This window comes from Panicum virgatum, chromosome 7K (assembly GCF_016808335.1).
Source record: "Panicum virgatum strain AP13 chromosome 7K, P.virgatum_v5, whole genome shotgun sequence".
NCBI lineage: Eukaryota > Viridiplantae > Streptophyta > Magnoliopsida > Poales > Poaceae > Panicum > Panicum virgatum.
The window spans coordinates 39,963,119-39,984,608 of NC_053142.1; the positions used below are offsets into that span (position 1 = coordinate 39,963,119).

The 21,490-nt window shown below is 43.1% G+C and overlaps 1 protein-coding gene and 2 long non-coding RNA genes across 8 annotated transcripts; 2 read left to right on the forward strand and 1 right to left on the reverse strand.

Annotated features, from left to right (window-relative positions):
* The first annotated feature begins 872 nt into the window (after positions 1–872).
* On the forward strand, positions 873–6,246 carry LOC120642609. 3 transcript variants are annotated; one of them, XR_005662638.1, is made up of 5 exons: positions 873–2,149; positions 3,574–3,610; positions 3,952–4,019; positions 5,149–5,238; positions 5,822–6,246. It is a non-coding gene; the product is annotated as an uncharacterized LOC120642609 (long non-coding RNA). The 3 variants fall into 3 exon arrangements; XR_005662639.1 differs by having other exon boundaries at positions 873–1,489; XR_005662636.1 differs by having other exon boundaries at positions 873–3,610.
* Positions 4,239–4,886, reverse strand: LOC120642618. Its single transcript, XR_005662654.1, has 2 exons — positions 4,613–4,886; positions 4,239–4,504 (listed from the first exon to the last, which is right to left on the reverse strand). It is a non-coding gene; the product is annotated as an uncharacterized LOC120642618 (long non-coding RNA).
* Positions 6,247–7,936: 1,690 nt separating the features above from the next.
* Positions 7,937–15,075, forward strand: LOC120642586. Of its 4 annotated transcripts, none has more exons than XM_039919177.1 (3): positions 7,937–8,083; positions 13,845–14,133; positions 14,665–15,075. In XM_039919177.1, the coding sequence occupies exons 2-3, from the start codon at positions 13,882–13,884 to the stop codon at positions 14,800–14,802; spliced, it is 390 nt and encodes a 129-aa protein (XP_039775111.1). In that variant the 5' UTR covers positions 7,937–8,083; positions 13,845–13,881; the 3' UTR covers positions 14,803–15,075. The 4 variants fall into 4 exon arrangements, with proteins under 4 accessions (XP_039775111.1, XP_039775114.1, XP_039775113.1 ...); XM_039919180.1 differs by lacking the exon at positions 7,937–8,083 and adding an exon at positions 13,522–13,714; XM_039919179.1 differs by lacking the exon at positions 7,937–8,083 and adding an exon at positions 13,523–13,770.
* The last annotated feature ends 6,415 nt before the right edge of the window (positions 15,076–21,490 follow it).

Genomic DNA, 21,490 nt, shown 5'->3' on the forward strand with positions numbered 1-21,490 from the left:
CTGCCCTCGAATAATTAAAAGTGGTTTATGAGGTGGTTTTTTTTACTGGCATGCAGGATCCAGTATCATCCGAACTCTTCCCTCCCTCACTTACATGTGGTCTCCACCTGTCATCACCTACTCTTGTCTTCTCTCTCCCTCTCCCTTCTCCACGGCCACCTCGTCAGCGCTCTTCCCCTCTACGTCCTGGCGCTGTCTATCTCGCTGCCGCTCTCGGGTTGGCACGCCATGGACCGGACCGAGTTCGCGCATTTGTCCGGTGTTTTAAAGTTGGATAACGTAATTGTTTAGTTTTTTTAGTTTAGGAGTTACCCATATTCAATTACAAGTTTCGAGAGGTAAAAATCAACTTTTGTCTTTTTTTTTTGAGAAGTTTGAGATGTTGTTTAGCAATACTCGTTGGATAGCAACGATTGTTTGTCGAGCCTCGAGCCGGCATCTCCTCCCAACAAAATCTCATTAAATTGCACGGTGTTTACGGTTTTACACCGACGGCAGGAATCGACGAACGAAAGCGTGGATAAACAACAGATTTACTCGGCGTCAGCCGATTGAAATTTTGTTACTCGTCAATCGACCATGTGGTTCATTCGATCTCTAATGGATGTCCATCCCATTTTTGTGATTCTTTTGTTTTCAGTCCACAACACAGGTTACCTCGTGCTGGTTACTCTGTGGTTGGTGCTGTCATCATTTCCCTCACCCACCCCACCCTTCGACTTCTTCTTGGTCAGGCTATCTCCAACAGGAGAGGCATCAGGCTACCCATACCCAAAATGGGTGCTCTACAGTCAAAAAATGCTCTCCAACAGAATAGGCAAAGGGGAGACCCATTCTGCGTCGTGGGGAAGAGAGCAGGCAAATTTGCGTGCCCTCTGCGACTTCGTTAGGGTTTCCCCTTGATCCCACTGAGATTTCTGTTGGTTTTTTATTTGTACTCCATTTCATGGATGGAGGTGAGGGATTTGGAGGAGCACACGACAGTGTCTGTGTGAGGGACGAATGTTAGCAGGGGTCAGCATGGTGCTTTGTGTAGGTTTCAGACATTTTCGGGATGGATTTTCATGTTTCTGTTTCGGGATTGGGGGAAGGTCTCTATCTAGAAGGGGATTATGCCTGTGTGCACTAGGCAAGTGCCGATCCGACGCTGGAGATGAGTCAATCAGGTGTGCATGTTTCTGGAATGGGATTATGCATGCGTGAGGGAGGGGGTTGGTAGTTTTTTGCTTTTTTTATGGTGAGACCAGGTAGGGTCGATCCCATGTTTTGGCACACAGTTTAGGTTTGCTGGTGTGCGCGCGCGAATCTACTCTCCAGGTGCTAGGTTTTTAGTTCATTTTTCTTGCTCCATTTTTGCAGAAATCAGATGCATTTCTAGCATGAAAAAACTACTTTTCCCATGTTTTGGTTGTTCGAATGGAATACAGGCCACAGATCATGAACTCAGCATATTTAAGTCAAGGACAAATGGCAATCTAGGTGCTTATAGGTACTAAAAGAAGAAAAATATTCTGGCTCATTATTGTTGTTGACAGGTTCGATCTGTCTATACTCACTATTTTTCTTGGTGTTTAGGACTTTTTCTAATCACACATGATATTGTTGTGTATTATATGTTTCTGTTTGTGTAGACATCTTTATTGTTACTAATAAATGCGATTTGGTTCTAGGTAGGTTATGAATGATATCCAATAGGTATTACTAAAGTTGGGTCATTTTGATTTCAGCCCATGGGTTTATGGGTTACCATGCTCTAGTGTTTTAGTAGACTTTTTTTTTGCCTTACCTCTTTAAACCATTTGTCAATTATAACTTGGGTTTCCTTTTTCAATTAATGATTTTCTTTTAGTTACAGTTTATAATTATATAAGTTTACATTATAAAATTTGATATAGCTCAAACGTAATCTGTATGTAATTATATTTTTAAACTTCATTTTGCTTACTTTTTTTCTTATGGTTTATTCTTGCTTCTAGTATAGTTTGATGCTCTCTTACCCGTTATTATTCATTTTTGTTGTATGTACATGTTTCCGCTTATGTTCATGTTGAAGAAGGATTTCTGAAGCCAGCAGCTTTGTTCGACTTGTCCCCACCAGCCTGACCCCTTTGAACTGCTTCTAGTTTTGCTTCCCGCTTGCCACCTAGTGGTAGCATGTATTCCTTTTCTGATTTTTCTTTTTATGACTTTTGGGCAGCTGCTCTGAATTTGTTATGTAACTTGAATTAGCACTTATTTTGTCTTTTCTCTCCAATTTATTTTTTTTATCTTGGGTGTGTCTTGTTGGTATATGGTATGAAATACAACATCATTTTCATACGAATTGATGGTGTGGTGTGTCTGTGGGGGGAGGGTGTTGGGGGATTCTAAATAATTTTATGATTTCTGTTATGTTCTAGCTTTAGTACCTTATCATAAGATGGACATTTAATTTTTGTGTTTTGTTACCTCATGGGTGGCGTTATCCTCTTATGTCTAGCAAGAATATGTTCGCACCTGAATAAATTTCTGCAACTCATCTGTTGGAGCTTTTTAGTACCTTATCATAACTCATTACATGTAGATGTGGTTGTGCTATTTGCTTTTTTGGTTTACCCGAGCAGAGCTCGTCAAGCACTTTTTGAGAGCTTTGACTATAATTTATCTACCTTTCCACAAGATTTGTAACTAGAGAAATTTATTGTGCAATGTGGGTTTGTTTGAACTCTGTCAAACACTTTTTTTGAGAGTTTTGACTCATTTTTTCTACCTTTTCCATAAGATTTTGACAAGATAAATTTACATTCAAATGATTGGATAAAAGATAATTTTGCTAGGTTGAAGGCATGAGTAGCAGTATTCAATTTGATTTAGTTTCAAAAATAAAATCAGTTACTCCATAACTTCAGTTATGGTACTTTTTACTGCAAATTTTTATAGTGTTACTGCATCTGTATATCAACTTTCATGGTGTATCTAGTATTTGGACACATGCAATTCTTGTAATAAAGTTAGAGCAAGGTAGAGATGGATATTTCTGACCAGTTGATTTGTGATTTTAGTTTGTTTCTTTTCTTTTAGTACAATTTCATCCAGTGTAATATTTTTGCAACTTTAATTGTAGTTTTAGTGTTAGTGGCTTGCAATGCAGACTAGCATCTTCATTGATGTATTTGGCTTATGCTCGTGGATCCATGACATGGATGTATTCGATTTGTTGTTTGGTTTAGATTCAGATAGGGGATTCCAGTTTTACAAGGCTGTCATTTCTGCATATCATCTAGTCTCATGCCTAAAATGTTCTGTTAAAACTATGATCCATTTCTTCACTAAGCAAGACATTAGCAATAGTTCCTTTTTTTCATATCAGCTGCTCGCCTGGATATGTGGTTTTTGTTTCCCAGTGCACTTTTCTTCCATTTTTTCAATTAAGTTACTGTCACTTGAACTTTGTAATTGTTATAGCTGACTTTATTTTTTCATATCAACCGCTCGCCTGGGCCTAGAACTTTCTGCTTTAAGTTTACCTTAAGTTACTGTCACATGAACTGTGTAATTGTTATAGCTGACTTTATTTTTCTTTTTGCCCTGCAGTTGTTTGGGATTTAAGGAACCAGAAACTACTGACTAGGTAATTATGGTACCTGGCGAGTTATTTAAACTATTTATCAGCTTTTCACATTCTTTTTTTCATGAATGTCCCCACGATGGATGTGGGTTGATAGTTGTGTCGTGTCTCTCAATTTGAGTTGTTCTAGGGTTAATGGGATTGTGTGTTCTTCCAGGATTTCCTTTTATTTTGCTTTGATTACATAGAATCCCCACTCAGAAAAATTAATTCTGATGTTATTTATTTGATCCCCAAATTGCATAGTTTACTTCGATGTAACTTTGCTGTTAGTCCAAAAAAATTTACATGTAAATTTGTTATTTGATGTTATTTATATATAATAAAATATTTTCTGCTGTTAGTTGTGAAAGGGAATTTCTGCTTCAGCCTACAACGTACTGCTAGGGAGTCGGCGCATATGCTAACAGAGGTATGTCCTACTCAAGCCAATGCTCAAATTTTAACACTGGAACTTTGTGGTATTTAAAGTTTGCTTGCTGTCATTTTTTTCCGAGCCACTTTCCTTACCACTTTTTTACTACAACACTTGTTTGTGATTCAACTTTGCAATAGTAGTAATCCATAGCTCCTAGATTTTTGCAACAAGTTTTATCATTTACAGATAATTATATGTATCAAAACACAATAATAATGTCAACTGGCCCATGTAGCACAAATATTATAGTTGTAATTGTCTTTTTCAGTACACACAATCTAGAAAAGATAACAGCTTGCAAGTAATGTCTTCTTGCTGCTTTTTCTCAAAATTACATTTCTCAAATGTCTTTAGTAAATATTTTAACTCAAATACATTATACATCTGATAATGCTAGTCATATTATTCAAACATCACTTTTTGTTTCTAGATTGTCTTTTTCAGCATGAGTAATCTCGATCGCCCTTGCTGCCTGTCACCTACACATAGAACAAGCAACATAATTTTAAAAATTTATACGCATCCCTGTTTCAAGGCACATTTTCTACACTATAAAAATGATGCATTATATAGTAATTTTTTTGCACCTGTATTATTGCAGTTGTTGTGTTTGTTGGCTGTTTTTTTTGCTGTTGTTTTCTTCTTTACAGCCTCTCCTTCTCCTGGTTGCTTACTGCATGTTGCTTTGTTATGTTCATGAGATCCACAAGTGCTACATGTTATTTGTTTCTTAGTCCGTACCATCTCTCCATACGAAACCATCCTTCTACTTTTTTGCATATTTTTTGGTCTGCCTTTTCTAGTTACAATATCTGGATTCTTCAATAAATTTTTGTCTTTGCTAGAGTCTGGGAGATCCTTTTGTTGCTAGAGTCTGGGAGATCCTTTTGTTGTACTGTAGACCCTGGCACTTCATGATCTGCAATTGCTCTAGTACCATTAATTATTTGTTGACCATCATGGATCATTGATGTTGATTCGTGTCTGTTATTTCTTTGCTGCAAATCTTCATTGTTTGTGCAACCGTCCATCTCACTTGCATATTGATTTGTAGTCATTTCATGATGCACCCAATTTCTGATGTGATCATTTTCTTCTCTGACTAGTATCTTTCTCAATTCAGATTGGATCCTCCGAAGTTCAGCTAGTATGTAATTTGTCCTTTCAAGAGCCAGACATACTTCCGAGGCAACATCAACAAAACATTTTGAAAGTAAGTTATATCTGAGAGTTCAGTTGCTCCCTGTCAGCTCAGCTGGTATAAATGTTGTTGCATTTCTAACTTGCTTCTTTTCAACTGGTCGCCACCGATCTATGAAATGTTTTTATGTTCATTCAACAGCAAACATGCATGTTCCTCATACAGCCAACATGCACTCAGGACATATTTAACAAATGTATTTATTCATTACCATGAAAACACAATAGTTTATTCAGAGTTCTAAATTCACATCGTGCCTTATGTGTGTGCCCTAGGAACAGATCTGAAAGGCAAAACACTGAGTTTTTGTTTTATCTGAAATTACACTGTCTATTTTTCTACAATCAGATGTTTCTTACAATAAAGTACACTGTGAATTTTATATGAAGGAATGGATCTGAAAGCCAACATTGAGTTTTTATCAAGCATTCAAATCTTTTTGTTCGAAACTACACTGTCTATTTTCTACAATTAGATGTTTCTTACAACAAATTACACTGTGAATTTTTATGAAGCATTTTTCTCTAGGTATTTAAGATCTGCAAGCTTTTTTCCCCACCAATCTTAATGGATCTTTTTCATCTGTGTGTAACAGGATTGGATCTGAAAGTCAAAGACAACAGAAAATCAATGGATCTTTTAGGGGGAGAACAAGGGTTTACCGCCACCGTACCATTGCAGCCTGGGCAATGCTGCTGTTCTTTTGTGCCCAAATTCTCTCCATCCGTTGCCTTATTTTGCTTTTTGGGAGGGGATCCTCCGTGCCCACATGTGAGAAGAAGAAAAAAAAGGTTTGGGTGAGGAGAGGAGGGGGGTGGCCATGAACAGATCTTGTCTTTTCTTTTTTTCCTTGTGTATTTTTTTACAGAAAAATGATCAGGCTTGTGACTTTATATAGACGGGATTGGGGGCTTCAAGTCTTTCTTGGCGGGCTGCTTAGGAAAAATCCCCGCCAGACTTGTTTTTGTTCTTTTTTATTTTATACACAAATTTCTGGGCCTCGTCTATTTTTTGTGCTAATGAGCCTTGAAACAATTTTAAATGACACTAACAGAAAAAAGTTGTAACTTATCTTGCCAACAAAAGACAAGTCCAACAGATAGAAACAAGGTCCATGGACAGAAACAAGGCCCACGGACACAAACAGCCGGCCCAGCTTGAACAGCTACGTCCATTTAGGTTTTCGGGGAGGCAATAAGGGGCTGTGGGTCCGAATGCAGCAGGTATATTAATGCTAGCTAAGCTGGACGGTGCAAATAGGTGGTTGATAGATAGCTAAATATCAATCAATTGACAAGGAGACAGATTCGATAAACAAACCATGGCTTTGTCTCCGCTATTGTGTCTCTATCCGTGTCCCCGAACACGCGGTTGCTCCCCTGCAGAATCTGGGCCCTCTTTTTTTTTTTTCCATCCACACGGCCACGGCAAATCGAGCGCGGGGCCTTCATGATCGAACCTCTTCGTCACAGCGCATGGCATCAACAAGGGATTTTCTTCCCCATCAAATGTATTCCGGTTCTGTGCTCTTTTTTCTCTCTAGAATATGCACTTTCGTACTTCTAATGTGTTAGAATATATAATTCATCGAAAACCAAATTGGATTAGTTGACCTTATTGTTAGGCTATGGACGGAAATATTAATGGGTCCAGATCTTAGAGATGAGCGAACCGGTGATCTCCACGTGGGCGGAGACACGGATGGGGACACATAGAGGGGACACAGAAGCTCCAGCCACAAAGCATCCGGAGAGGGAAGAAGAAACTGTCATGCCCACTCGCCACGCATGTTTCATAGGGTGTGTTTAGATCTCAAATTTCTCCAAATTTTTCAAACTTTCCATCACATCGAAACATTAAATATAGCAAGTGATTCATGCATGAAGTACTAAATGTAGGTAAATAAAAAAAATTAATTGTATAGTTTTGATGTACGTTGCGAGACGAATCTTTTGAGCCTAGTTAGGTCATGGTAGGACAATATTTACCACAAACAAATAAAAAGTGCTACAATGTTTTTCCAGTGCTACAGTGTTTTCTTCATGGCAACTAAGATCTTGTTTGCCAATGCTAGTTTTCTAGCACGCACACATCCCGAAAAAAAATCTCGCATGCATGAAGCACTAAATGAAGTCAAATTAATCTTTTTAGGGATGAGTGTAATTTTTCGCGACGAATCTAATGACGGTAATTAATCGATGATTTGCTATAGTGATGCTACAGTAACCATCCTCTAATCGCACGGTCAAAGGACTCATTAGGTTATTCAGGATCACTAACGCGGGATTCTGAAGTTGATTTTGTAAACTGACTTTATTTAATACCATAATTAACAGTCAAAATTATTTACTATTCATTGGTGCGAGAAATCTAGCACCAACCAAACAAGGCCTAAACAGCCCTAGTTCGTTCCATCCGACGTGGCCCGATCCCGCGCGGACGCAGAGACGCCTTTATTAGTATGCGGATCGAGCCCAGTTAACACTGGGAGTCAAGCGGTCAACCAAGAGCAGCCCGTTTAAAATTAAAACCAAACCCGCGGCTCAGCGAAATCCTCGCCCGCGACGACTCCTACGCCGACCCCGACTCCGACTCTGCCCGCATCACCGGCGAGGTGGGCCCCACCTGCAGCGGCACACGCACGATCAGCGTCGGGCGCGGTGATCGTCCGATCCCCTCTCCCTCCCGTCTATATAAGTAACCACGGACATGGACGCCTGGGGGTTCTTTTCTGCGAATCGTATCCCCTCTCTTTCTCTGTTCCGTGTAGAGTAGAGCGAGTGAAAAAAAAAAGAATCCGCGGCGCTGTCACGCACACCACGGCACAGGAGGCGAAGTGGTGGCGACTTGGCGAGAGGTACGGACACCAGCACTGCTCTGTTCCTCCCTCCCTCCCTCTAGGTCTACTTCTCTTTTGTCCTCCGCGGTTTACTACTGGAGTAGTAGCTTATTACTAGGAGTGGTAGTAGTTTTGCGTCGGTTTGGATCTTTCTCGGTAATAAACAGCGGCCGCAATCGCGACTGCAGCCGAGCTGGGCTGGGAGATCGTTAGGGTGAATAGGGTAAAAAAAAGGCCGCCGAGAAGCGTGGGCAGGAACAGAACGAGGCACTGTTCGTTTCCTCGGGTTCGTAAACTAGTGAGCTGCTTCGGATGCATCGATCGGGTTTTCAGCTTCGAATCAACAAAAAAAAGATTTTTTTTTTCTTTCTTTCTTGTGGGGGCTTGCGGAGGCCTGGAGCGTGTCGTCGTCTCTGGGGAGAAGAACAAGAGTGGGGTTAGCTCATCTCATCTCATCGCCGTCGTCGGCGGTCGAATTCCTTTCCCCTCGTTCTGTTCAGGGGAGGGGGGAGACAAGAGGGAGCATCGGATTTGAGGAGTCGAGGCGGAGCCAGCTGGGACTGGTAATGCCAGAGGGGAATCTGAGATTGCTCTGTTTTCTTGCCCCCAACCCCATTTCTATCTCTTCTTGATTCTTGATGTGGGAGCGGTGGTTCCGGTTCAGATCGCGCGCCTTTGGAGTTGATCGACGTTACATCGTCGAAAATGTTGCTCGCCCTCATTTCTCTCCAGTTTGGCTCGCAAAATCTTGCTCCGATTTTTTGATTCCGTGGAAAGCACAATGCGCTGCGCTGCGGTTGAGGCTAGACTGCTGCTCTGCTGCTGCATCTTCCTCTGTTCTTTTCTGTCCTGAAGAAGGAGAGAAACCCCATCGCTGAAAAAAGACCTGTCTCTTTATTCTGAGACCCGAACTGTTCTGGATTGAAATGTTCTTCACGAGGAAGAAAGGAGGGCCCCAGATGGGTTCTTTTTTTTTTGGGGACGAACATGTTCTTTTCTCTAGACTAGAAATAAATATCCGATCTTGAGGTTGTTTGGCTGTTCGGCTGATCAAATAAATAGTATTCGGCTGGTAGAATGAATAGTATTATGTGAGAGGAAATAAATCGACACAAACCGAGATTTGGTTGGCCGTGGCCGAACAGGCTCCTTATACTGCTCTTAAATTCGGATCAGCGGGTTTCTTTTCGTCTCTGCAAGTGGTGGTGGGGGGGGCACCTGTCCTCCCCTTCCACCTGTCGCTGGTTTCTCTTGTTCCGTTCCTAGCTTAAAAGCCCTCAGTCCATAAGGGCATGTACAGCCCACAGACGGCTAGCCTAGCCTTCTGCAGAATCTTGAACTCAGCATACAGACAGAGACAGATATACAAACAGATTATACAACCCACAGACAGAGAGTCCGTATGTAAGCCGTTTAATGCTTTGCATGGAGCTTAAGATCAACTACAAATGCAATTGTGTATACCATTGTGTGGCTATTTGATTGAATATTATTAAGCATAAATAATAGAAACATGATTACAATAATTTTTAGGAATCATAAAAATAATAATTATATTATATATAGTTACACTGCTTTTTGTCTACTGCTGGAGCCCTTGCCATTTTTAGCTACTAGAGCTGCCATTTTAGCTGCCTTCTGACCCATTGGTCGCTTTGGCGTCTCATCACAAGTGTCCTCATTTTCCTCAGAGTCTCCATCCAGGTGAAATGATTTCCTTTTGCGTGCATTCTTCAGGTTTTCATTGTATGTTTTCCACTTTGGCACATCTCGACAAATTTTCCAAACCTCCGTCAGCATAAAGGGCCCAACAACATCTTTGTTATCTTTGTTGTCATTCAAATAGAACTTGTGTGCTGCATCAATCCACTGTTCATTTGAATATCCAGTTGTAAGTACTCTACGAGCCTTTACGTAAGCACATTCAAAGAGGTCTGTCAACTTGTTAATCTTGTGCTATCTATCCTTGCATTGCTTTGCACTTCTTCGAAGTGGAGGGGTAGTCTTGTTGTACGTTTCGACAACCTCACCCCAATATTGGCCACCACCCTTATCCGCTCCACAGGTTGAGTCGGTTGAATGTTCTATCCAAGCGCTCATCAGTCTAACATCCTCATCCACATTCCACATGATCCTCTTCTCAGTCCTCTTCTCGGCTATTACATTCCGATTCTCATTCTCATTCCCCAATAAGACTTCCACTTCGGGTGGTGAACTACCATCATTGTTGTGTGCCTGATTTATTGCCCCAACCAAATGAGAATTATGTGGCTGATTACTGAAGTAGCTCATGAAACCACCATTGTTCCTGTAGAAAACCACAATCTGTTACACAAGTGACAATATTATAACATACACCCTAAATTAGAGAACAAAGGTGCTAGTTAATAGACAGCTTAGCATTCTGATCCATATGTTCCACTGATGATAAATAAGATAAGTACAGAGATAAATACTACTTGCCTATACATTTCGAACTGCAATATTCTAAGATGATAATATAATGCAGGAACATTTTTAGTGAATTGTTCCTAGATCACGTGTACTTATATGCTTTTTTTTGCGACGAAACGTGTACTTATGTGCTGTTATGCTAGTGAATTGTTCCTAGATCACGTGTACTTATATGCTTTTTTTGCGAGGAAACGTGTACTTATGTGCTGTTATGCATTGAACTCCTATTTTTAACTCATCAAGACATTGTTATGATTATCAGTGGGAAATTGTCCTAGATATTGTTTCAACTAGAACTGGGAAAAAAATTGCATAAATCGGAGGGGGTGAAGAGTTGAACCAAGTTGAGCAGTGGTAGCACTCTAGTATGGAAACTTATACTAATGTTGTAGTGCTCTAAATCCCATGGAAAGTAACACTAACCTTGGGAATGTTCATTTGTCCAGCATATGAAAATATTGTACTGGAAATTTACAGTTTTCTTTTGATTATAAAATATTAAGCAATATCACAAGTATTTACTGCACTCCTAAGAGTTGCAGCACAAATATTTAGCTGGGCAGAATACTTCATTCTTTCAGTTACCAATATGCCAGAACCATGAACAACTACAGAGATATCCAGGGTAGTCACAAACATACTGTGTCTACTAACCATGATCCAGGAGAAGAGGCTTCACCGCCGGCCGCATCCAACAAAGATGAAGATATGGAGAAGCCACCTCCGCAAGATCCATCCAGAGGTGAAGGGAACGGGAATCCACCTGAAAAAATGGGGAAGCCACCTCCGTTGAAACCATCCATGGTGGGTGGACGGGTTGCTGGCGATGCTGGCCCGCCACCGCGGTCGAGAGAGCGAGGCGGCGGTGGTAAACCGACAGCACGACCGAGAGAGCGTGGCAACCCGCCACCACGATCGAAGGGGACAGCCATCGCCGCTGACCCGCCACCGCGACCTAGGGTACGGCCTGGGGCTGCCGCCGCTGCATCCGAGCCCGACGGTGTGCCTCCATTCTTCTTCCTACCTGCGGCCGCCGTCGACATATCTGAGCTCCAACCTCCGGCGAAAATCCGGCGAGGGAAGTTGGAGACTGGAGGAGTGGGAGATTGGGGAAGAGAGCAGAGGCTATATGGTGGAGGAACCTGGATTTGGCGGGCAAATCTCCCGCGCGCGCTCTCCGCGCGGGATCCGGCGGCGGCGGCGATTCGGGACGACGAACTGTACAGCGGCAGCGACTCGCGTCGATTGGGCCTGGGAGAACGGGACCTCCCCGTCGTCTGGTGAGACGACGCACGGGTCGTCGCTGGGCACGCGGGGTTTTTTTTTGCAAAATTGGCGACAAATCAACGGGGTATACAGACGCGCTGTACATGCCCTAATGCCGCCACTTTTCTGCAACCTCTACTGAACATGATACACTCAACTTCCTGTAGATTCAGTGATCTTAGTTTTTTTTTTTGAGGGCATTCAGTGATCTTAGTTCTGTAGTCTGTACACAACTGCCTCACAAAGCTTCCTCTCTTTCGGTTTAGAGATTCGCCGGTGAAATCTTTGTAGGTGTGATGTGCGAAGTCCATGTGTGTGTAAGGCTGTAGGCAAAGGGGAAAGAGAGAAGAAGACCACATTTGGGATTGGGCCCTCGGCCTCCTCTTGTTTAGTCCTTGGTTCCGGAAGTTGTTGCAATCAGCTGCTATCCTTGTCTGTCCCCATCCTCCACTATTCTCCAAACTGGAACAGCGACCCAGGAAAATGGAATTAAAATGGAAAGTAGGCCCCACATTTCAGCTGCTCAATGAACTTGCATGTCTTAGAATTTTCTTGAAAGGCACGAGGAAGTGGATCGGAGAGCAAATCAGCCTTGAGTTGATCATCGATGGCGTGAGCCAATTTTGAGGTCAAAGTAGAGGCATACATTTTTCTTTTGAAAAATCAGATAGAGGCAGACATCACTAGGGTTTTGATTGGCATGATTTCGTGGCTTTGAGAAATCCAAACACGGTTTTTTAAAAATAAAATCCAAGCACGGTTTTAAAAAAAATTAAATCCAAACACGGTTTTCAACTGAGGAAACTGAAAACTTGGACATGTCACCTTGTAGGAATAGCGATAGAGAGCCTATCCAGAATGTCCTTGCCTATGCTGGATATCCTAGGCCCTGTTTGGTTCTCCAGTACTAGTTGTACTAGGAAACTTTGATCATTAATTACTGGTATTAAATGAAGGCAGTTTGCAAAACTAATTCCACAGCCCTGCGCTACTCCGCGAGACGAATCTAATGAGGCCTTTGACCGCACGATTAGAGAATGGTTACTGTGGCATTACTGTAGCCAGTCACGGGTTAATTACCGTCATTAGATTCATCGCGCAAAGTTACACCTATCTGTGAAAAGGTTTTGCAAATAGATTTCGTTTAGGCCTCCATGCATGAAAGATTCTTTTTGTAGTACTAGTAGTACTACTAAAACCAAACAGGGCCCTAGTGCCAGAGCCTGTCTCATGTGCATCGTGTGTGCTGCCTTGGAGTAGCTGCATACGAGCTACTGTTAGGCCTTTTAGATAATTTCTTGTAGAAGTTTCATATTTGGAGCTTGTTAGAAGCATTTCGAGAGAGAGAGAGAGGGCTTTAGTTTATTTCAGAAGCCTTTACATAGCATGGCGATTAGGAGGGTTTATCTCATGCTAATTTTAAACTTTAGTCCTCTAAATCTATGTCAAATCTAAAGTAGAGAATTTTTTTTAAGGGATATGGAAGAAGTACTGCATTTCGTTTATAGTTAGGAAAGCAAGTCTAAGTAGCATATTTATTTTAATTTTGAAATTGTCGATAACTGAAGCTTTTGAGAATAAAAACTGTCTGTATATAATGAACTGGTTTGGGTATTGGTAAATTCTTATGTATTGTTTGTGGGGTTCTGAGATGAGATAATCCCTCCACTCCTGAGATCGTGACCTCTGAATTCTTATGGTTGCCAGTTTATAGTATAGGACCACCTCAAAAAATTATCCTCTGCGCAGTTTGCCAGTTTCTTTTTTTCTTCCTTGTTTTTTTTTGAAAGAGCAGTTTCTTATGGTTTAATCCATCGATTTCTTTCTTGATCCCCAAAGACCAAACGTGTCCCCCTTTTTCATTTTTCTGTGTTTGAAGAGCGTCATGGCTGACCCATCGTTGCCTTCTCACTGACCACTTTACCCCTTGTTACGTGGCTTCTTTTTCCTCATGCACTTGGTGATATCTGTTGCTTCCAAACATGGTCCAAGCATCGTGTTTTGTTTATTTCACTTTGCTTTTTCCCCTGTGCCCTCATCCTATAATTACGTGTGACAGGTCTCGATCTTCCCCATAGACAGAGTCAGATACCGCCATGGATCATGAGATGGAGCTGAAGGGGTGTTTCCGCCGGATCAAGAACTGCGCGGTCGAACTCTTCTCGACAATGGAGGAGGACCTGGAAATGGACGACGAGGACTCGTGGGACCTTGTTGGGAGGGACATCCGGCTGAAGGCCACCTTCCTGTACATTGACCTCAGCCGCTTGATCGCCTCCTGCGAGGGTGAAGAGCACAAGAAGGCGCTTACCGTCCTCACCAACCGGTTCTTCTACTCCATGGATGAGGTGAGGATCCTTCTCCATCTCCCCCCTTTTGGCATAAAGCATGTCTTGATACATTGCAAATTCATATTTACTGGCTTTACAAATACAGTACGTTTTGGTACTTGAGTTCATGGGTGCCTCGATTTCTTGAATTTCAAGTGTCATGATACTGCAAGGCAAAGTTTTTTTGCAGAGGTTATCCGGACGGATATTTTAACACCTTTGCCCCCACTTAAACAAGTTGTCAGTGTCTTTCCCTTTTCCTTTCCATTTCTTTTGTTCCGGCGGAAGTTTTAGTGGTGACTAGGACTTGGCCAGTAGAATTCCGGCGCATCAGGTTCTCTTTTGGAATGCAGCTACTCCATGCTAAGTTAGCTTTCGGTCAGTCAACCTTATCAAATCGGTGCCTGGCGCTCTTTGTACGTGTACAATAAGCTTTGTGACAGCTACGGCGGGCCTACGGAGTCTCCTACTTGGCTTGTTGATACTACTGTTTGATCTGTGTATGCCTCTCTGATTAATTAACGAGGTGCCCTTTGCGCGAACTGGCAGCTGGGCGACGCGGTGGAGAGCCGGAGCCTCCCCCTGACGCAGGTGCGCTACAGCGACACGGCCGGCGCGCTCCGCGAGGTGGTCGCCGTCCTCGCCCCGTCCCTGCACCTCGGCCCGCCCTGCGACCCGGAGGAATAGGAAAGAAAGCACCGGGTGGGGGTGGGCCAGGTGCTGGATCATTGGACCGGTGGATCTGACAGGATAAGCTTGGCATCTCTAGAACGAAAGAGAGTGAGAGGGAGGTGGAGAAAGATGCAGCCAGGAGGATCGCCTGTGTGGTGTGGATGTGTACATATTGTCTTCGAATTGGGGCCGTTAGCGTCTTTCTTTCGCCTCCGGTTTCGCTCGCCGCTGAGATGCTCTCTCAACTCTGATCCTGCCCCCTATCAAAAAAAAAACTCTGTTCCTGTCTGTCCGAGCTCGACAAGGCAGCCGTGCCGTTAGCTGATGTGTGTTCAGGCTCTAGTGCAGATCATCAGAAGGCTGGTCTAGGATCTAGTTGTTCGGCGGCGTCTCCGTCGGAAGCGCCACATGGATTTGACAGGGCTTAACGAGGCCATGCCACCCTTTCGTTCGGCACCCATCGCCAGCAGCTCTGGTGTTCCTTTGAAGTGGTTGGTCGTAGGCCATGGCTTTAGGCTTAGCTTTGCCGAACCGGGAGCTAGCTATCGGCGGTCGGCACCCGACGCGCCGTCGTCCAGCTCTCGCAGAGGTCGAGTGAGCCGTCTCGTCACCGGACGCGCAGCAGGAGGCGGTGTGTGTGGTAGCCTCAAACCTGGGCTGATGTTTAAGCTCGGACCCACGAGCGTGGCCGCGTGTAGGGAGGAGACGAACCCGGTTCCGTGATCAGTTCAGAGTTGAGAACTGAGCAGCAGCCTCATCCGGAGTGGCGAATCTAGCAAACACATCTAGAGCGGGCTCATCTCCCTTCTCATCTTCTTCCTCCCATTCTTTTCTTCTTCTTCTCCCCTTCTTCATAATTTCTTCCTAAAAATGAAAGGGGGGCTTAAGGGGTATCCATTGATGTTGGGGAGGTAGGGGGGCTTGATCCCCCCTAGCCCCCCCCCCTTGGATCCGCCCCTGCATCCGGATGCGCGCTTGTTCTGCGTGCAAGCCACGAAAACCCTGTAGCGACGATGATGTGATCGCCACTGTTCGGTGTCATGTGCGTGTGCCCCTGTTCTGACTTCTGAGTGGATCTCACGCGTCCAGCCCACGCCGAAAGCGAACCGCTCTGCATCGCTGGGCCGCCAAAAAGCACGGGCCGAGGGCCCTGGGCCTAGGATTTCAGGGGCACCTGGCCCAGTAATGGGCCCAGTAACTCCGATCCGGGCCGTGGCAACGCATTCCAATTGGGATTTTTTTTAATTTTTATATTTTTTTCCCGATTTGTCAAAAATATATGCTGAATTTTTTTTTGCAAAAATGTCATCCTCCCACCAGTTCATCCGGCGGAAGGTAGGTACCGCCGGATGAACTGGGGGAAGGCGCTACCGCCGAGCTACAGCCGGCTATAGCCGCGCTGTAGCCGCACTATATAGCCGAACTGTAGTATACAGTGCGCTATCGCCGTTTGGTCCTCCCACATTTTTTTAATTATTTTGTAGGCTCTCCGTGCTGTAAATATTTATTTAATTATTTTATAGGCTCTCCGTGCTGTAATTATTTTCTTTACGCTTAGAGATATTACAAAAAAATAGAGATAGCAGAGGTTATGAAAATACTTTTTTGAAAACTAATACAAATTAGATTTAACTCTAGGAGAATGTGAAAATATGTTTTCATAAGATATTGTCATGAGCTCCAATTACGATTTCGATGTCCGAACATCTTAACACGCGGATTGTCGGATCCTATGGGACGGACGGTTCGTCGGTGTAACTAAAAATTGTCCAAAAATTTTATTGGTTATTGTGACCGATTGTGCAGGTAGTTGACCGAATTTAATGCATTTTTCAAAGTACTAGTATGATAAGTTCTCATTGCCGGATGATGTACGCTTAGATATATTTCAAAAAGATAGTAAAGCAAGCAGAGATTATGAAAATACTTTTTGTAAACTACTACAAATTAGATTTAACTCTAATAGAATGTGAAAATATATTTTCATGAGATATTTTCATGAGTTCCAATTACGATTTCGATGTACTGTCAGCTTGCATCGAATTTTTCTGCACCCCCACTCATTCACTGTGTGTGGATGTGATGGTACGTCAATTGACAGCTGTACGCTTTTCAGGTTGCGTGAACCATGCCTATAGACCAAATACCACCATCTATAAATAGGGACATCACCCCATCTCATACGAAATCACTAGACATCCCTGCACTACCACCATGTCTTCATCTGGTTCTACCTACATTCCGTGGAACAAGGTTAGAGAACCTGTGCCTCAAGGAGTGCAGGTTCCAATGTACTTCTGCGGTTCGTTGTGCAAGTTGATAGAGTCTAAAGTTTTGGGCGATGACTTCGGCATGAGGTTCTTCATGTGTGACAACTACGAGTACGACCCGCCAAAGCGTTACGGCAAGGACAAATCGAAGATACCACCTCGCACTATCTAATTTGCGCCTTCGGAGTACAGTAAGTTAAATCTAACTCGGCTTGCAAATAGAGTCCACCACCTCTTTGTGATTTCATACAGTGGCTGGACACGGAGCAATCGACCGAAGCTAAACGGAGCAATCGACCGAAGCTAAGGAACACGTTAAGCACGAAGCAAGGTGGACTGTGTAAAGGTGGCAACGAATGCTACAAGAGGAAAAAACAGAGGAGAAGCGCAAGAAAGATAAAGAAGAGATCCAGAAGAGTTTCTCAGATGTGGAACGTCGGCAGGCGGAGGAGCGTGAAGCTGATAGGGAGAGGAAGCGAGAGAGGGCCCGCCGTGCGAAGGAGGCGGGGCCCGAGGCTATTAGAAAGGGGAAGTATCCTCGGTGCACTCAGTAGATCACTATCATTTAATGTCCGAATTTCATATTTCCTAAGGCATGTTATGTCTAGTTTGAACACGACGTTAGCGTGTTCCATGCACATGGCGGTACAATTGTTTTTGTAATTTCAATGTCTAATTAATCTGCATTGTGTACTTTCTACTACAAGTACCTGTTTCATAAAACATGAGCTACAACTAGACTTTTCATAAGTATTAGTCTACAAGTAAACTTTTCAGACCGACGTGATAATCCTGGATACTGTAGCGTACTCAGCTTTTCAGCGAAATATGACAACTCCATGAGCCATATGTCGGCCACTACACACAATAAGAACAAACAATACAATTACCCTTCATACATATTGGCCGGACAGCTACATTACTTATTCATATGGAGTAGTACAACATCAATCATTCACAGTCAGTACCCTTATCACGTCACGCCCTGTCTGCTTTCGCACGCTTGCAGTTGCGTACATCTTCATCCACCTTCTTCAAACACTCCATATATTACTGATCACGATGAGTGATCCACGTATCAATCCACTCATGGAAATGACACCAATAAGTATGCGTGTCATCACCAGCGTACTTTCGCAAACAACAAATGATTCAAAATTATTAAAAATAACAAAACCACTAGACAAACATATTTAAAAGTTAATCTATACCTATGATGTTGCACCTCTTTTTTGGACTTCCTCGATATTCTTGCAACACCAATACCTCTGGCCAAAAGTCTCGTAATCACGAGATATGTTCGGAACACAACGCATCTGGCAATAGCAATCGGGTGGCTCTACACCTTTTGGCCATACCTTGCAATCTGTAATACATCTATTGGGATCGTTAGGAGAGGGTTCTAAATTAGCCTCCATTTCCCGACGGAAAGCTGCCCGAGAGAATGAGGATCTCATAGCCATTTGTTTGGGCTAACTAAAAATATGTGGAACCTGAATTGCAAGCTTGTGTAAATAGGCATTTTTAAATGCCGCCTCCATGTACTCGGTAATCTTGTATCCGTAAACTTTCCGATTATCAGCCATATCTTTCTCTACCACAGCGTACCGGTCCCTAAAGTACTCGCAAGTGCGATACAAGAACTCCACGATCCCAACAAGTGGCAGCGATCTGACACCACGCAGCACCCAATTGTACACCTCAGCTAGGTTCGTAGTCATTATACCGTACCTAGCGCCTCCTTCATCAAATAGTAAAGCTCATTTCTCTTTGGGCTCATGCTCAATCCACTTCGAGAATGTCTTAATTGTCCTTCTCCTTTTGCGCCTGACATTCGGACCGTCCAAGCCGACGTCTTCAAGTGATACCTGGCCGTCCTCCTCTGTATTGACAGGTCTCTTCGAAAGCTCTGTTGTCTGCTTCTTTGTCAGCTCATCCAATTTTTTCCACAGCAAGTTGAATTTTCTTTCCTGATTCTGGCTGCATAACCGCTTGAACAGCTTCATAAGGGCTTTGTTCTTGAATTGGTTATGAAAGTTTGCCCCCATATGTCTCATGCACCACCTACTCTTTAGGTACGGCCATAGTGCAGGCCTACGACGCTCAGTACTACCATTCTGTATGTCATCAATTGCTTGTAAGATACTCTTGTGCCGGTCATGAATCAAACACACGTTCTCTACATCTTTCACAATCATCTGCTTCACCCTCTGTAGAAACCAATACCTACTATCCCTTGATTCTTTCTCCACGAAAGCAATTGCCAAAGGCAATAATTGCCTGTTACCATCAGCTGCAACAGATGTGAGGATTGTGTCTTTATACCTTCCTGTCAAAAATGTCACATCTATACAAATGACAGGCCGGCAGTGCGGAAACGTCTCAATGCAAGCCCCAAAGCCAAGAACGACCGTTGCAGTACCTGCTTCCCGGGCTTCTGGGCACATAGATACGTTTTCAAGTCGTAGTAGCTTCCAGGATTTCTAAGACATATGGTCTGTAGCAGTGCCGGCATATTATGATACGAAGCTTCATACGTCCCCCACCTCATCTCCAGCGCTTTCTGCTTCGCTCTGTAAGCTTTGTTGTAGCTAATTTTATATTTAAACTCCTCAACAGCATAAATAATTGACTTCGGTTCATAACTAGGATTGTCCACGATCAAATGGTACATGTAGTTAGCTATGAAACCGGCATTGAGGTTGCGGTGCTGTGGTTCTAATTGCTCAAGCAGGCATATGTGCTCCACAATTTTTCTAACCTCTCAGAAATCCTGTCACTTTCCCTTAGAAGCATATATTCTGAATGAGCATTCGCTTCGCACACAACGCACGTCATACGCTCTCGGACTGCTCTTTACTACTTTGAACTGTCTTTGCAAAGATAGGGTGAACCACCGTTTTACAGCTTCCTTCATATTGTCACTATTGGCATACACTGAACCGATGCATACCTCATTTTTTTTTACTCCCAAAGGACCGCTTCACCTTTATTTACATTTAATTTTGAAAAATCATACCCGGACCACTTCTGTGGGACATGATAATCATCATCATCATCATCATCCGAGGAGTCGTCATCCATTGCATGGTTATGCTGTTCACCCTCTCTCTGAAACTCTTCAACTATCTCGGGAATATGTTCCCCCACATCAGCCTCACCAGTTGCTTGACGAGGTTCGTGTGAAGCATTTGTACCATCTTCAACAATCTCAAGTTCAGCACCTTCTTCATGAGGTTCATGCATCGTCTCCGGATCTTCCGATACTATATTTCCCTGGCCTCCATGTTCTCCACCCACTTCAGTACTAAACCTAACCTTCTCGAAAGCTTGAACAAACAATGCAAGCGGTAACCCTCGGCTAGTACTTATATTAACATAGTTCCTCCAGTTTTGCGTCCCTTCAAGCGGTAATAGCTCCCAAAACACTGATTCTCTTCGACTGACCACTGCCATGACCGTGATCTCATGTTCATCTCGATTAAGCCCGAAAGCTTTAAATAGCCAATTGGATATTGAAATCCAAGTTCTTTCTCTTGCTCTGGGTAATTTTTTTTGTGATCGAGCTAAACTCTGTCAAATCTACCCCTTCAGGACCATATCTAACTTCTCCTGACCCGTAGAATACTTGAAAATACAAATCATCTGACATGCCTGCCAAAATTTGCGCCAGTGAATTTTTCTATTATTTTGTGAAGTCAAATTCAGACTACTGTCTAAATATTAACAATATTTTCTACCCACATTTCAATTAAATAAGTAATGTATGTGAGCAGCTGATATTACTGTGCTAACCATTCAAATCTAAAACCAATATAATTTTAAAACAAGTATCTTAATTTTTAAAACATGTACCATTCAAATAAGTAATGTGTGTAATTAATTTTTAATATGTACCTTAAGTTTTTCCTTTGAATTTTTGTAACGGACTAATAGTCCTACTATTTGTATCTAAAATAATATAACTTACTAATAGTTCTAGCAAACTAATATTCTAAGTTCAACTCATTAATATTTAAACTAATAATCATATTTAAATTAATAATATCTAAATTAATAATTCAACTCACTAATATTTAAACTAATAATCCTATTTCAACTAATAATCATATTTAAACTATTACGGAGTATTATCTAAACTAATAATTCAACTCACTAATATTTAAACTAATAATCGTACCGGGGGGCGAGCGGCGGCGTGCGGGCAGCGGCCCACACCTACCGCGCATCGGTCGAGTGCGGGGACGAGCGGCGGCGCGCGGGCGGTGGGGACGAGCGGCGGCGCGCGGGGGAAGGGCGAGCGCCGTCGGGGCGGCTCAGCGCACGGGGGAGGGGGCTCAGGCCGGACCGCGGTCAGATTTTAAGGGGGGGCACTTACCGCCGGATACCCGCTATCGCCGTTTGAACCGGCGGGGCGCTTACCGCCGGACCAT

Excerpts from the sequence above, each read along its gene's own strand:
- LOC120642586 (XM_039919177.1), top strand. The coding sequence starts at position 13,882 with ATGGATCATGAGATGGAGCTGAAGGGGTGTTTCCGCCGGATCAAGAAC. Across the intron at positions 14,134-14,664 it reads TCTTCTACTCCATGGATGAG|CTGGGCGACGCGGTGGAGAG; the intron begins GTGAGGATCCTT and ends GCGAACTGGCAG.